Here is a 14,294-nt window from a genome sequence, read left to right as displayed (position 1 = left end):
TTCAGTAGCCATGGAAAAGTGGGAATCTCCATACTATAAATCTTGGGAAATCAATATACAATTTTTATACCTTCATCTTAAAAAGCAAATGCAAATTAAACTGGTGCTATGTTTTAAAACTGCAATAGTTAGGAAGATTGTTTTCCTTTTTCAGAAAGTATTAAATTAATAAATGAATAAATGCCATGCTAGGGTCTTGGAACTAAAATAGGTTAAATCTCTGCTATCTGCCTGAAATTATTCAAGTCAGGATTTGAAAATGTTGTGAATAAAGGGTTTTGTAAGCAGCTTTAAGCATTGAAAAATATTCTTAAGTACTAGACTTTGATTCCAAATACATCTTTGTCTACCTATATACATGGGTACATGCAAATGAAATATGTGTGTAGGGATATGTCATTTCATTTTCCAATTTTTCGATTTGAGCATATAAAAAGTCACAGTGTCTTATTTATATTCTTTCTCTCCCCTCCCCCTCCCCTCCCTCCTCCCCCTCCCTCTGTGTGTGTGTGTGTGTGTGTGTGTGTGTGTTTAAGAAAGAATGGAAGCTATTCCTTAAAGTCCTCCTGAGAGGACTTGCTGCTCTGACACCTTCATCTCTCAAGCACACAACCATCCCAGGCTTGCCAGTCTGTTTAAATTAGTCATGTATGACTAGACTCGGGCAAAGTGTAAAAGTATCTGCTCCAAGGCTACTTGGAGCCAGTCGGAAATGAATCTGTCTCCCAGAGATATTTCTTCAGACAAAATTATTAATGCTTAGTCGCATGGGAAGTGTCTTTTTTTTTTTTCTGGCTGGGTTGAAGGGTGGGAGAATTTCCACCAGGATAAGCCCACGATCAGCTGGTGGTTGGTGGAGGAAAAAGGTTAAAATGTTGCTTCAGGGAAGTCTGGCTTCTTTTCCACCCCCACCCCCTTTTTTTTCTTTTTAATCTTGCTCATCTTGTGTGCTGTTTTCAGTCTTAATCGCAACCAGCATTTTGTATACACTGACAATAAATAAGAGGGATGGAGAAGGGGTGGGGGGAAGAAAAGAAACCAAACAATTTCATTATGATGGAAACAAGGAACTGTTCTATTTGTCCAGGTTAATCCTCTGCTATCTGTCTGAATTTATTCAGTTCAGAATTTGAGGATGTTGTGGATAAAGGGCTTTGTAATCAGCTTTAAGAGCTGTGGTGGTGCAGTGGTTAAAATGCTATATTGCAGGCTAATTTTGTCCACTGCCAGGAGTTTGATTCTGAGCAGCTCATGGTTGACTCGGCCTTCCGTCCTTCCATGGTCAGTAAAATTGAGGACCCAGATTGTTGAGGGAAGAGTCTGACTCTATAAACTGCTTAGAGAGGGCAGTAAAACACCATGAAGCAGTATATGTCTAAGTGCTAGTGCTATTTAAACATTCAAAAATATTCTTAAGTACTAGGAATAGGTTTCATATACATCTTCATCTACCTTCATACATTTGTGCACACACAATGAAGTATTGTGGGTATGTCATGTCATTTTCCCAAGTACTTCATTTGAAAGTATAAAAAGTTAAAGTGCCTTATGTATATTGACTTCATTTTCGCCCCAGCTCTTGAGTAACAGAAAGTCTTGTGGATGGGGGTTTATTTTCAAGCTGGGAGTGATAGATAATTCTAAATGCCTTTCCTTGATCATGAAATGTTGCATGAAAGTGAAGTTTGCCACACAAGGAAAATGTTCATTAATATTTAACAATCTAAAATAGAACCTCAGGTTTCAGACTTTTATCAAAGCGTGGGTACATATACTCCACAAAATAGGCCTTTGAGATATAATGCTACACATTCTGGTATTGATAGTTCCAGTAATTTTACAGATCAATACTGGTAGAATTCACGCTGCTCATCATTAAGTTTCTCTCATTTTTCTCATCATCCACCACAATGCCAGGATCTTTCCTGACCAAGTCACCACTAGTTCAGGCTGCATGTTAAAGTAATTTTGCTTCATCATCTTTCAGAACAGTATGTACTGGTCACTGCTTCCCTTACTTCTACACCATGTATGGCTTGCACAAACCTCTCCATGCCACTTATCATTAATTCCTGGTCTGTATTTCTTTTGATCAGTTCCACAAAATACTCTCTTAAATGTAGCCATATAAGAAATCTAGAAATATTATCCCTTTCTCAAATGCATGTGCTAAGTTCACTGGGGATAATAGAACCCAACACTCAGATTACTTTTGGTCTAGGACAGGGGTCTCCAACCTTGGCAACTTTAAGCCTGGTGGACTTGGCTGGGGAATTCTGGGAGCTGAAGTCCACCAGGCTTTAAAGTTGCCACGGTTGGAGATCCCTGGTCTAGGAAGCAGTAGCACAGTCTCCTGAATTCAGTTACTTCTGTAATCCACAGTGATTCTGAAGTGGAACCTATCACTTTTTCAAGCTTCTACTTTAACATAGACCTCTCTTTGAAACACAGAACAGCTCCCTTCTCTCTGTCTAGTAGGTCTGTTTGATTTATACCTAGATATAGCTTATTTGGGAGTCCCCTTGATTCCAGTAGTTTTCTGTTATTTTTATGTTTTAATTTACAATAATCATCTTCATCTTGAAGAAGATTCTTGAAGAATAATCTTCGTCTTGAAGAAGATATTAATTAATATAACATTAATATAAGGGGGAAAATATATGAGTTCTATTTGTGTAGGTTTGTACGTGTTGAAAACAATTAAATCTTTGGGCTAGCGAGCATTTCCAAGTGCACATTCATTCATTCCTTAACCCTACTTGTCCCAAATTTGACCAGAAATATTTTCATTCAGATGCCCACAGGATGATTCATTTTGAATCACCTCTTGGTTTTTATCCATGGGTCAATTTAATGCTCTCTATGTTGTTTATATTAAATATCAATGATCCGGCTTTATTTTGGATTAAGAGATGCTTTCTCTGCTTTTGCCAATTGGATTGTCCCAAAACATTTCCCTTAAGGCTTAGCCAGCCCAAATCCTAACTCTTGGAATCTTGTCCTCACAACAGAACTATTCACTTGGACTAATGCCTAGCATCTCCAAGGAAGTCATCTTGGAAATTTCTGGAGTTAATTTTTTTATTTAGCATCATCCTGACAATTATTATTGCCTTCTTCTTAATCATTTATAGTTTATGCCTAAATTCCATAGTTTGTATGTCGCACATAAAAGAAAACAATATTAAAATATTGATTGCACCAATCATGACTTTAAAAACTTCAAATTAGAGATTATTTCATATCGATATTATTAAAGTTTACCATTAGTAATAAAGTAGCCACAGTTTTTCTGAGAGCATCACCAAATAGCCTATTGTTACCCTTCAAAAAAATTGGAAGGTTAAATTACATTTAGACCTTGCCTAATGTTATTTCTAAGGAACATTTCCTTCTTCCTGTGTGTGATGGATTCCTTTCCAAGGCTGTCATGTTCTATAAAAACAGAAGTATTGCCATCTTGGGAGTGGGATGTCTTTACTACAATCTTGAGGGCCCCAGACAGGACTCTATTATGCCTCTGTTCGCCTATGCAGATCAGCCTCCCTTGGCTTCAGATGAACAAACATGTTGTTGCTATGGCTAAGAGAATTCATCAACTAGGCCTCCTAAAGCTTGCATCTCCTTCAAGCTTTTATGTCCCTGGCTTTTTTCCTCAGCAATTGCTGCAGCCAATATAGATTAGGGTTTCAAAAAAATAGGAATGTGGTTGAACTACTGGGTTGTGCTGCGGTGAAAGCAAACAATCAAAATATGCACAGTTTTTTGAAGTTTTGTTTGCGTCCATGCCACAGACATCTTGTTTGGTCCTGAGAAACCATCATCTAAGTTATCTCTCACAACTCAGCTTATAATAATTATTTTCATTAATTTTACTGTTTGTGGATTTGGACTCTGTCAACATTTTAGTCTAAGGGAAAATACTCTTGCAAATGAATGCTTTTATTCAGATAGCCAATTTCACCATCGCCATCTGTTCTGAACAAAAATCAGAGAAATAACTTCTCTTGCTGCAGTTTTAGTAGTTTCTTTGTGTATGTGTTGGATTGGACTGTAGATTTTTCCATCTAAACAAGCCTCAGACAGCTTCCAGAAACGCTAGCATGTAGCCACACTGTCTCCTGAAATGCTCTGTTCTTTCCCTACAACTGCTAACAAATTGCCTGCATATCGGAAGGAATGAGCTTATAAGTCAAAATCACTGTATGAGAGGAATGGTAAGGCCTTGCCAGAGCAAAGACCCTCCCTTTCATGAAAACATTAAATCTCAGATTCTGAGAGTTTGTGATAATAAAATGTTTCACTCAAGAGTGGGAATTTACACCTCATTGGATGGCATAAAATGCTGTTGAGGCTCTTTCAAAAATCCTTTGAGTTCTTGGTTTATTTGTCACATACTGTACAAGTTCATTCTTCTAGAAATGTTCAGCTTGAAAATGTAGTGGGAACAAGGAAAAAAGAACAAGTAGAAAAATATGAAATAAGTAGCATAAGTGTTACATATTTGTTTTACTATCTCAGAACCAAAATGATTTAAGAATTGGTACATAGCCCGGGAGTTTTTATAGAGACATAGAGACACACTCATATACATACACGTACAGTGAAAGACTTATTTGTAGTTGTGATATAACTGCAAATATCTTGGATTTAGGACCAGGAGAACACAGCTTAAAGTCCACCTTCAAGCATGGTGACAATGACTTAAGGTCACTCACCATCTGTTCCTGCCCATGTGGTAGTGGTTGTAGAAGAAATTGGAGAAGGGACATCTTTGGGACAGTTTAAATTCCTGGAAGAAAGCAGGATATAAATCTAACAAAGCTCAGCAGGATATCAGTAGAATGCTCTTCATTTTTGCTCTCCAATTTTCTAAGAGTCTAAAGTATGTTTGCTTGGGAACAGTCTAGATTCTTCTTGAGCCAACTTCCACATGAAGACATAGTTAGCCAATTATTGTAGTGTTACTTATTTAAAGTATAGAAATTACATATTGTGCAATGTATCTGCAGTTTTCAACAAGCAATTTCTGGGTAGCTGTTCTCTTTCTATTCAGGATAATTCTAAGATTATTAATTATAATTCTATTTTACAGTAACACAGAGCCGCTACAGTGACTACTGTGTTTTTTGGTGCCAGATAGGATTTCCTTGATGGCATTTCTGGATAATTTATATTTTGCATGTGATCTGGATGATTGTATATTGAACTTGTCATACAACAGTCTTGTATTTTGCAAGGATTATTGACGATGAATTAACTTTAATGTATTGCAGACTTAAAGAGGCCGAAGAAGTATGCAGACAGAAAAAAGGAAAATCACTTTACAATATAAAACAAAAGCATGATTCGGGAATTGTAAGTATAATTATTCTTACTATCTATAAAAATGTTAAATGTTAAAAGCAATATGTAAAAAATGAATGCAAGGTCTTAAAATAAAACTAAGCAGATCGCTAGATTTAGGCAATAGTGATGGTGATAGCAGTAGACTAAGCACCAAGTTGCTCTAACTGATCTGCTATAGTCACTTAACCATAATGCAGGATAAATGGTTTGTTTTAAGCACCTGGAAATTATATCTTGGGAAAACTCAACTTCATATACAAATAGTCTGATTTAATTGAATTTTGATCTTCGAGTTATAGAAACCTTGTTTCACGTGGTTGTTTGTCTTGTTTTGGACTATTAACAGCAAATCTTACTCTGTGACATTTCCCTGGTAACTACTTTTTGAACTATCCATTGTCAGTCACACATTCACTAAGGATGTGGGTCATAACCACTTCGATGTGCAGGGCTTTTTAATGTTTTCTATTGGGAGATAAATGTTTCAACTGCATAGTTGTTTCATGCCGGCATAGGAGACTTTTGATCCTATAAGGCAGCACAGTTATTTTTCAGGAAGCAGAGTTAGAGTAATACTGTATAGTATCAAACTGAACAGCATCAAACATTACTGAACAGATGCAGGACTATGAAAATAATGGGGTAACCTTTGGCGATATAACAGGTTTCACAGTGTTTATGAATATGCTATGAAATACTGGATCTCCTCTTGCTCACACTGTTCTGTGTCCTTCATTTTCAGAAAGCAAAGATAAGCATGAAAATATGAAAGAAGAAAAACTGATGTCTTTGTTCCCAGACTCAATAAATGGATCATGCCTTGGGAGGTAGAGGAAAAGAAATATTACCATTCAGCCCATTTGTTTTCTTGATTTTCTTGCATTTGGTTTCCTGTTTACACTGACTACTATGAACATTCACTGATAAACGGATTTGCACGATGGACACTCAATAATGGAAGCTATTTGATATCTCTCTCTTACAGGCACCCCATACACTGCATTCTTTCCATCCAAACATTATTTTGCAATTTATATGGTAAAATACTAATAAAGACTAAAGTAGTCTGTGTAAGCAGCAGTATTTCAGTATGTCCTAAACATACTGAAAACTTTATAAACATCTACCTTCATATAGATGTTCCATTCCTGTAGGATTTTTTTTTCTCCAAAGCAAATACATTACAACATTGCATTTAGATTAGGGAGAATGTTACTTCTCAAGAACTCTTTGTATCTATTTCCTATTGACCTTGTAAGTGTACTCTGAATTGGTACAAGTGTTTCTTTTACACTCTAAGCCATGATCTCCAAAGTTACTTCATTGCCTCCTCACAAAATATATCCTAAATATGACATTCAACCCAGCTATTATTATAATTGACAAAGTTGATCATGATTTGCTGATATTGATGAATGGAATGAAAACAAAAAGGGGAAAACCCAGTTACAGTTAAGCACAGGACTCACTTGGTAGATACCAAACAATCTTGGGTATTTCAATATTATATTCATTGAAGAAACTGTTTGCAGAGTAACAGGAAACTTGTGGTAGACTTTCTATCAAACTCTTGAGTTTAAAAAAAATTAAAGAACTAAAGATCTTTCTCTTTTCTCATTCTAAATTATGATGGATTATTAAGAGCCTTGGTTTTTCTGGCGATAAAGCAATGATTATTTCTTCTGTTTGATCTCACATTTTATTAAGTACTTGTATTACAAAAAGTACAGCAGATGCAATTGTTTTGCAATACTTCTGTCTCTACTGCTAAAAACAATGTAATGATTGGACAGATCTAGTTTACCACATTTTCTCCACACTTTCTAAGAGCAACTTTTTAAAAGATTAAAAAAGTGAAAAGTAGGGAACGATGTATATATATCTCAATGCCTCTTAGCATACAAGGTGCTAGAGTGAAGCAATTTCTAAGTTTTGAAATATTTATTTTTCTCCATGTAACCCACTATATGATACCTGGTTGTCCAGAGATTAATATGTGATTCCAGGAATCATAAGGGCTGCATAAAATATGACCTCAGGAATTGAATTTTTAAAATACCAATCACTAAAAAAATATATTTTTCCTCCACTGGGAAATGATTTCCTGTTACATAATCAGCTTGAAACTCTATCATCTTTCAGGATAGCCCCCAAACTGTGTTATATGATCCAATAGCATCAGGAATAAAGATTATTTCTTTGGGAAAGGGAAAAGAGAAGATTGTTACAAAAAGACCTATCAAAAGCAATTAAAGAAGTAAGACATATTTTTAATAGCACTGATTAAAACTCATGTTTGTATTTATGTAATTTATAGTCTTGCTGCATTTCTGCATTTGTTTTTTTTCATTTAAATGCATTTAAAAACATTGAAGCATGTTTCTGTTTTGTAGATTTCCTGTTCCCTTCAGTATCTACTGTGTGTATATTGCCATTCTAAACTGAATAATGCTACACTTAACAAAGATCGCTATGTGCAATATTGTATTTAGTGTTTCTATTCCAATTTTTTTTAGAATGTTAATTTATATGAAAAATAAAAGAAATAATGAGATCAAAGTTGTATTATGCAGATAGTACTTCAGTTTTTGTTGCTCTGAGATGATTAACAATCACTTTGGTTGCAAAAAAATGATTTTTTTATTAAACAAAATTAAAATTTCCTCTTTTGAGAAATGTACAACATAATCTAAAACAACACATGAAGTCAACACCAAAGGAAAACAGATATACAAGCTGAGGCATGCTTTCTGGCTCAGTTTAGCATTTAGGCAATAGCAATAGCCCTTAGGCTTATATACTGCTTCATAGTGCTTTACAGCCCTCTCTGAGCAGTTTACAGAGACAGCATATTGCCTCCAACAGTCTGGGTCATTTTACTGATCTGAGAAGGGTTAATCTTGAACTGGTCAGGATTGAACTACTGGCAATCAGCAGAGTTAGCCTGCAACACTGCATTCTAACCACTGCATCACCAGGGCGCCATTTGTCATATTGTTCTCAACTTATTCAGATCTAAATGAGGGGAAGTTCCTCTACCAATAACAATAGCATTTTGACTTCTATGCCACCCCAAATTGTTTTATAGCACTCTTTACAATTTACAGTGTAGAAGCATTATTTGCATATTTCCCTCAACTATCTGAGTCCTCATTTTAACACTCTCAGAAGGATGGAAAGCTGAGTCAACCTTGAGCCCCATCAGGATTGAACTCCAGGTTGTGGGCAGAGTTTGCCTGCAATACTGCACTTTAATCACTGCACATCTAGGTCTCTTACTCTGGATTTCTCTGACCATATCTCATTTCTCTCTGCCATACACCATTCAGAAAATGCATCCTGCTCTAGATTATTGGCATCTACTTAATCCCATTTCCTACACTGAAACTGTTATAAGTTGTTGTTGTTAGCAGAATGCCTGGAGCAGTATTGGCATTGTTGGTTTCAGACAGATATAAGAATCCACTTTGGCTTTAGCCACACCCATTAATGAAATTTAATCCTACTCATTTAAATAAGGTACTGTGGACCTTACCAGAAAAAGGTATCCCATTTCTAACCTCTAAAACCAGCATTACAGGGCAAAATAGCATCCTCTTCTGTTCTGGTCAATTGGTTGCAAGTAATCTGCGTAACGGCTTATTTTTAAAAAGTGCCATCATATGACATTCATCTGTCCTTTCTTCAAATAAATGCAATTCATGCTTTGGTTTTGTTAGTTGGTTTCTACTGACTATATCATATTGCTTTCTTATCTCACCGCAGCTATGTATGATGCCAGGAAAAGAAGCCTAGGACAATAGGTTGCAGGTAAGAATTAAGTAGAGATTATCATCCCAAAGGTGATTTTTTTTCAAAAAGTAACTGGACTTTGTTTTGCTTGAAGACATTTCACTTCTCTTCCAAGAAGCTTCTTCAGTTCTGACTAAAGAACTGGCAGAACTAAAAAAGCTTCTTGGATAAGAAGAAAAACATCTTCAAGCGAAACAAGAAAAGCCCAGTTGCCTTTTGAAAAAGCACCTTTTGGACAACCATGACTTGGATAACAGAGAATCTCCTTAGACAATTAGAGATAATGGGTTTATATCACTAATTTGGGATCTGTAACTTACTATATATTCCTAGGTCTGCAAATAATTCTTAAGTTTCCAGGTTCTTGTTCCCAATCATTACTGTCTACTTAAAATTCAAAATGTGGTTATTGTAAGAATCTTACAGTACAAGATTGGCAATTGAAAGCCTACCCAAGACAAGAAACTGAGTTATCTTTGTATTGGATATTATCTGTGAATATGACAATTTATAACTGATGGATTAATCTATCTACCACTAGATGGCAGACTAACGTCTTAAAAAATATTAGAAGCTTTGAATTAGCAAGAAAAAAGGTTTATCTATTTGTAGGCTTTATATCATACTGAATAGCATTCCAGTCAGTAGCTCAGACTTCGTCTTTCTGCATTAATTTATGTGGTTTCCATCATTCCAATTCCAAAGGCCATGTTATTTGGAACTATAAGAACTATTGTAACATAACGGAATGCTGGGTTGGAGAAAGTTGCAATAGTAGTTCTTTAATAATTCAATGCAAGACTTTTTGCTATAAAATTGAAAGAATACCATGCAACAAGAATACAGGGGTTTGTAGTGATTTGGGAGGAACATAAAGTGGCTTTGATTCAGATTTAACATCCAGATGTTAAAGATGCCTTGTCTAGAGTCATGGCTACTATTGACAAATAACCTATTAGAACTCAGGAATTTGGCTAATCCAGTTCCTTACTGGGCAAGATTCAGCACCTCTGCCAAGCAAAAGCAGAAGAGCTAAAAGGAAAAAGCTGTTGAGATCAGGACTGATTGTTTCTTAGTTTGGATGACAACTCTGGTTATAACTAAAAGTGAAACACTCTGATTTCAGTGGATCATAGAACTAAAACTGGATCCAGTTCAATGCCCCTTCTATAGAAGAAAACAAGTATGTGTGTGTCTATACAGTACCAGGGGTGTCAAACTGGATTTCTTTTGATGGCTGGATCAGCATTGTAGTTCTTCTCTGCGGGCCAGCTGGTGAGGGGGGGGGAGAGACAGGATGGACACCTCCTGCAGCACCCTACTGGCCAAAATGGGGCATGGGGGTCGTGCCAGCAGAGTGCTGCAGGCGGCCATCCAGAAGCCCCCCGATCCATTTTGGCTGTCAGAGGCACTGTGGGCTAGTCCTTTGCTATTTCCAGGCTCCATTTTTGCTGGCAGAGGCACCACAGGCCAGTCCTTCGCTGTTTGCAGGGTGGCCTTGTGGGCCAGATCTAAGCACCCCCTGGCCCTTGAGTTTGATGCCCCTGGTCTATACGTTCAGAGTACCTTGGAAGACTCCATTGTAAGGAGCTGAACATTATTGATTTCCTGAATTAGACCACTCATATGTTATGGATATTGATAGAATATCCTTGTTCATATTTTTGGGACATGTTTAATTTTGATCCCAAAGCAGAGGTCTGTTCCAATGGTTACCTATTTATTGTTTAATGTCGTGTTTAGGGTAATACTGCTTTGACCCTTAGTCCTACACCTTTCAAAAAAGAATATAGAAAGTTGCAATGAGGAACATAGTTGAGATATTAGAAAGAAAATTCAGTAGCCCAATTTTAGTACAGTTGTAATGAAAGGTTTCCTTCATTTATTTCCCTTAAAATAATACTTTCATACGACACCACCTCCAACTGATTATCAAAAGAGTACAGTAGGTGTTAACTAGGTGTTATGTTAATGTTATGTTGAAGTTTGTGTACTTACAACTATTCCTTTGGAGTAGATCAATCATGATACCCTTAAATTCACTTTCATCCATTCCAAAATATCAATCAATAAACCCAGTTTATTTAAGAATTGAGATTTTATATATATTATACATAACATACATTGCATTGACACAGGACCTTCAATTTCTGATACACTGCTCAACTACAGCCATATCCTTGGGGTTGATGACATGCAATAAAACTGGAGAATTAAAAGTTCTGTCCGTGATATAACAGAAAATTGGAAATTAATGTGTGTCTATTACATTCAGTTTCCATACATACAATATCAGAGTGATAGTTTTCACTGGTTATTTTCAGCTACATGTATGCTGCTTTTAACTGAAAAATTCTATCATGGCTCTATGATATTTTAATTATTTCATATTTAAATTAAGTGGATGAAAAAAACTCCCTAATGAAGGTTAAACTTAAGCTCTATGAATATATACATGAAACAAATATACATGAATTCCATATATCTCTAGAGTAGCTTTTTTCTATAATTTAACACGCCTAAAAATAATTGTTATATTTATAATATTTATTCCACTTCATTTTCATTTATAAAACAAAATTTAAATAGTATGAACTATTACAACATTAACTCAACTCTTATAAAACAACCCGAAAAGCATTCCCCTATCGTAACAGATCTGGTTTGTTTGTAACAGGCTGGTAAAGAGCTCTAGTTATCCTACATTATTGCTTGAACAATTTTTTTACCAAGTCCTAACAATAAGAACCCAGTGTTCTCTTTCACCAAGAAGCAGTGTTCTTGGGCAGCAGGCTTGTACATAAAAATACAGCTATCCTAACTAGTTCTTCCCTAAGATCTTTGATAGAAATCATAAATTATGATCATTAAAACCACTAAAGCAAGCTCCATTCTTCTTTACTTTACTTTTCTAAGCATGATATTGTTCTTGTGTAATATCAAGGGATTGAATTCTAAGGCTCACATACCTACCCAATCCTCGCTTCATGTGCCAATTCCCATTATTGACAAGCCTAATGGAGATCAATCACTCAAAACCTCTCAAAATAATCTGTCCAGCATAAAAAGAGAACTATGCCATTGAACCCTTGAGGTGGCATAAATTTGCAGCTTTGTTCAACCCTTTCTGATCATGTCAGGAGGAAACTAGTAGCAAAAAAACGTATCTGAACATTTCAATGAACATTTCAATACTTTGGCTATACTTATCACAAATGCAAACTTCAAGCCATGCAATGAGGTCACCATCAGAGTTACCCAGAAATTTTCAAAGGAATCTAAATGGTAACTTCTGGAACATGCAAAACCATAACATGCAGCCTTGTATTAATTGGGTTTATCAAGTTTTCATACATTAAATTTTATCGTACGTGGATGCAATTTTGAAACAGAAATGAAACAGAGTTAATTTAAAGAAAAAATACAATATGTTGCTTGCTTTGTGCTATGGTATTGCTATAGATCAAACACAATATTGCTTTCCTTCACAAATATAGTCACTCAAGAGGAGGAGATAAATTCTCAAAAGTGAGACTAGGGAAGGAAAATTAACACTAGTAAAATCCTGTGGGCTGTGAGGGATAATCTGCTCTCATATTTAAGGTTTATCTGAACCCTTCAAATATGATGTCATCTCACAAATTATACATGCTTATAATGCTACATTTAAAAGTTTAACAATTATTTGTGGTAACATGACAAATGAGACATTGCTGTAGCACTTGTACTTGAGACAATTTAGTTGAAAATAGGTATAAATCCACTTCAGCCTTTTCATTGGAAAGTGCAAGCTGATATATCCATGGAAGATAAGGCTGTTTAAAAGGCACACAAGTCTTATCAATCAAGACAGATCACTGCTTCCCTTTGCTGTTCCTAGCTATATCCATCCCACGGAAGACAGGATTAAGTAGTCAGAAATAAACCAAAATATTAACTGAGAATGAGATAGGAAAATGACAAATACTTCATCTAGCCATTATTCAACAAAAAGCGTGAGGTGAAAGCCAAAACGATTTCCACACAGTGGAAGGAAGAGTCAATTACTGAATTTATATCACTGGCCCCAAAAATGTTCATTTTCACATAAGACAATGACTTCTCACTTAGTGGCAAGCCCAGTGGTCTAAGAGCAGTTTGGGTAATAAGGATGGCATGTTTCAATCAGCTGATAGCAGCCTTTATTTCCAGTAGGCAGACAAAGCAAAGGATGCTGCTGTAGAAATGTTTCCAAAATGAGTCAACGCAAAAACTATCAACCAGTTTTGTGCCTGAAGACAGGGTTTAAGGCAGAGTCAGCTGCCAACTGTCACTTTTATTGTTTGCCCATACTGCTCAGGCTCACCGACATACATCGGCATTGCTTGACTTTCTGGATTTTCTTAAGTCGAAAAGGTGGGTCCAGTTCAGGGCACTCTAGCTCCACTGTGAAGGAGGTGACCTTCTGAGGCTTGCAAAAGGCACATGACTGGAAAGATTCCTCCTCTTTTTTTACATGCCGGGGGATATAGAAGGAGTTGCACTGGCCATAGCAGAAGCGGTTTATAATTGTACGGCTAAGGCAGCCTTCCTCACTGACAGTCTGCCGTAAGGGCTGGGTTTTGCACCAATCACTTTTCAGATACTTCCTCTCTGTAACCACCAAAGCCTCCTGGCTGGAGGCCAGCACTTCTTTGTTCAGATGCGGCCGCCGGTCAGAGTTATTACTTCTGCTGCCTTTGTAAGGGGAAGGGATGGCTCCCGCAGGACGATTTTTCCTGGGTTCTATCACTTGAACCAGAGTGGACATGAGAAACAGTGATAAAGCAAGTTTCCAGATCATCCTGCAAGAAGATACCAAAACAAGGATAGATATTATCCCTCTAGGAAACAGTCAAGACGTCATTTCAAAATGTATCATTCAAAGCATTCTAATTCTGTGAGTCTTATTCTGCATTCTCAAAGGGTTTTTAGGAGAGTTAGGAAATAAATAAGTAATTAAAAATGGAAAGGCAGAATAGTATACCATTAGGACTTTTTTAAAAAAAAAAACTTGACTTCATTAACAGTATCACTAATACAGTATATCTTTTGGGGGAGATCAGAATCTGTCTGCTTTAGAGGACTCTTGCTTCAATCCAAAATTTATTTTTATTTTATTAAATGTATTGATC

The 14,294-nt window shown here is 36.3% G+C and overlaps 2 protein-coding genes across 2 annotated transcripts in view; one reads left to right on the top strand and one right to left on the bottom strand.

Moving 5' to 3' along the window:
- The window catches only part of FMN2 (formin 2), a 187,112-nt gene extending 179,920 nt beyond the window's left edge, over nucleotides 1–7,192 (top strand). The window contains 2 exon segments of the mRNA XM_087937054.1: nucleotides 5,277–5,358; nucleotides 6,092–7,192. Of these exon segments, the coding sequence (XP_087793180.1) occupies nucleotides 5,277–5,358; nucleotides 6,092–6,118 (109 nt within the window). The 3' untranslated portion in view covers nucleotides 6,119–7,192.
- A 4,028-nt stretch (nucleotides 7,193–11,220) lies between these two features.
- The window catches only part of GREM2 (gremlin 2, DAN family BMP antagonist), a 29,555-nt gene continuing 26,481 nt past the window's right edge, over nucleotides 11,221–14,294 (bottom strand). Inside the window, exon 3 of the mRNA XM_026705270.2 lies at nucleotides 11,221–13,964. Coding sequence (XP_026561055.1) covers nucleotides 13,457–13,964 — 508 coding nt within the window. The 3' untranslated portion in view covers nucleotides 11,221–13,456. The remainder of the gene's footprint in view (nucleotides 13,965–14,294) is intronic.

This window comes from Pseudonaja textilis, chromosome 1 (assembly GCF_049901715.1).
Source record: "Pseudonaja textilis isolate UNSWEBS1 chromosome 1, rPseTex1.2, whole genome shotgun sequence".
Lineage (NCBI taxonomy): Eukaryota > Metazoa > Chordata > Lepidosauria > Squamata > Elapidae > Pseudonaja > Pseudonaja textilis.
Note: the sequence above shows the minus strand (reverse complement) of the source record. Positions and strands in the feature narration are given on the sequence as shown.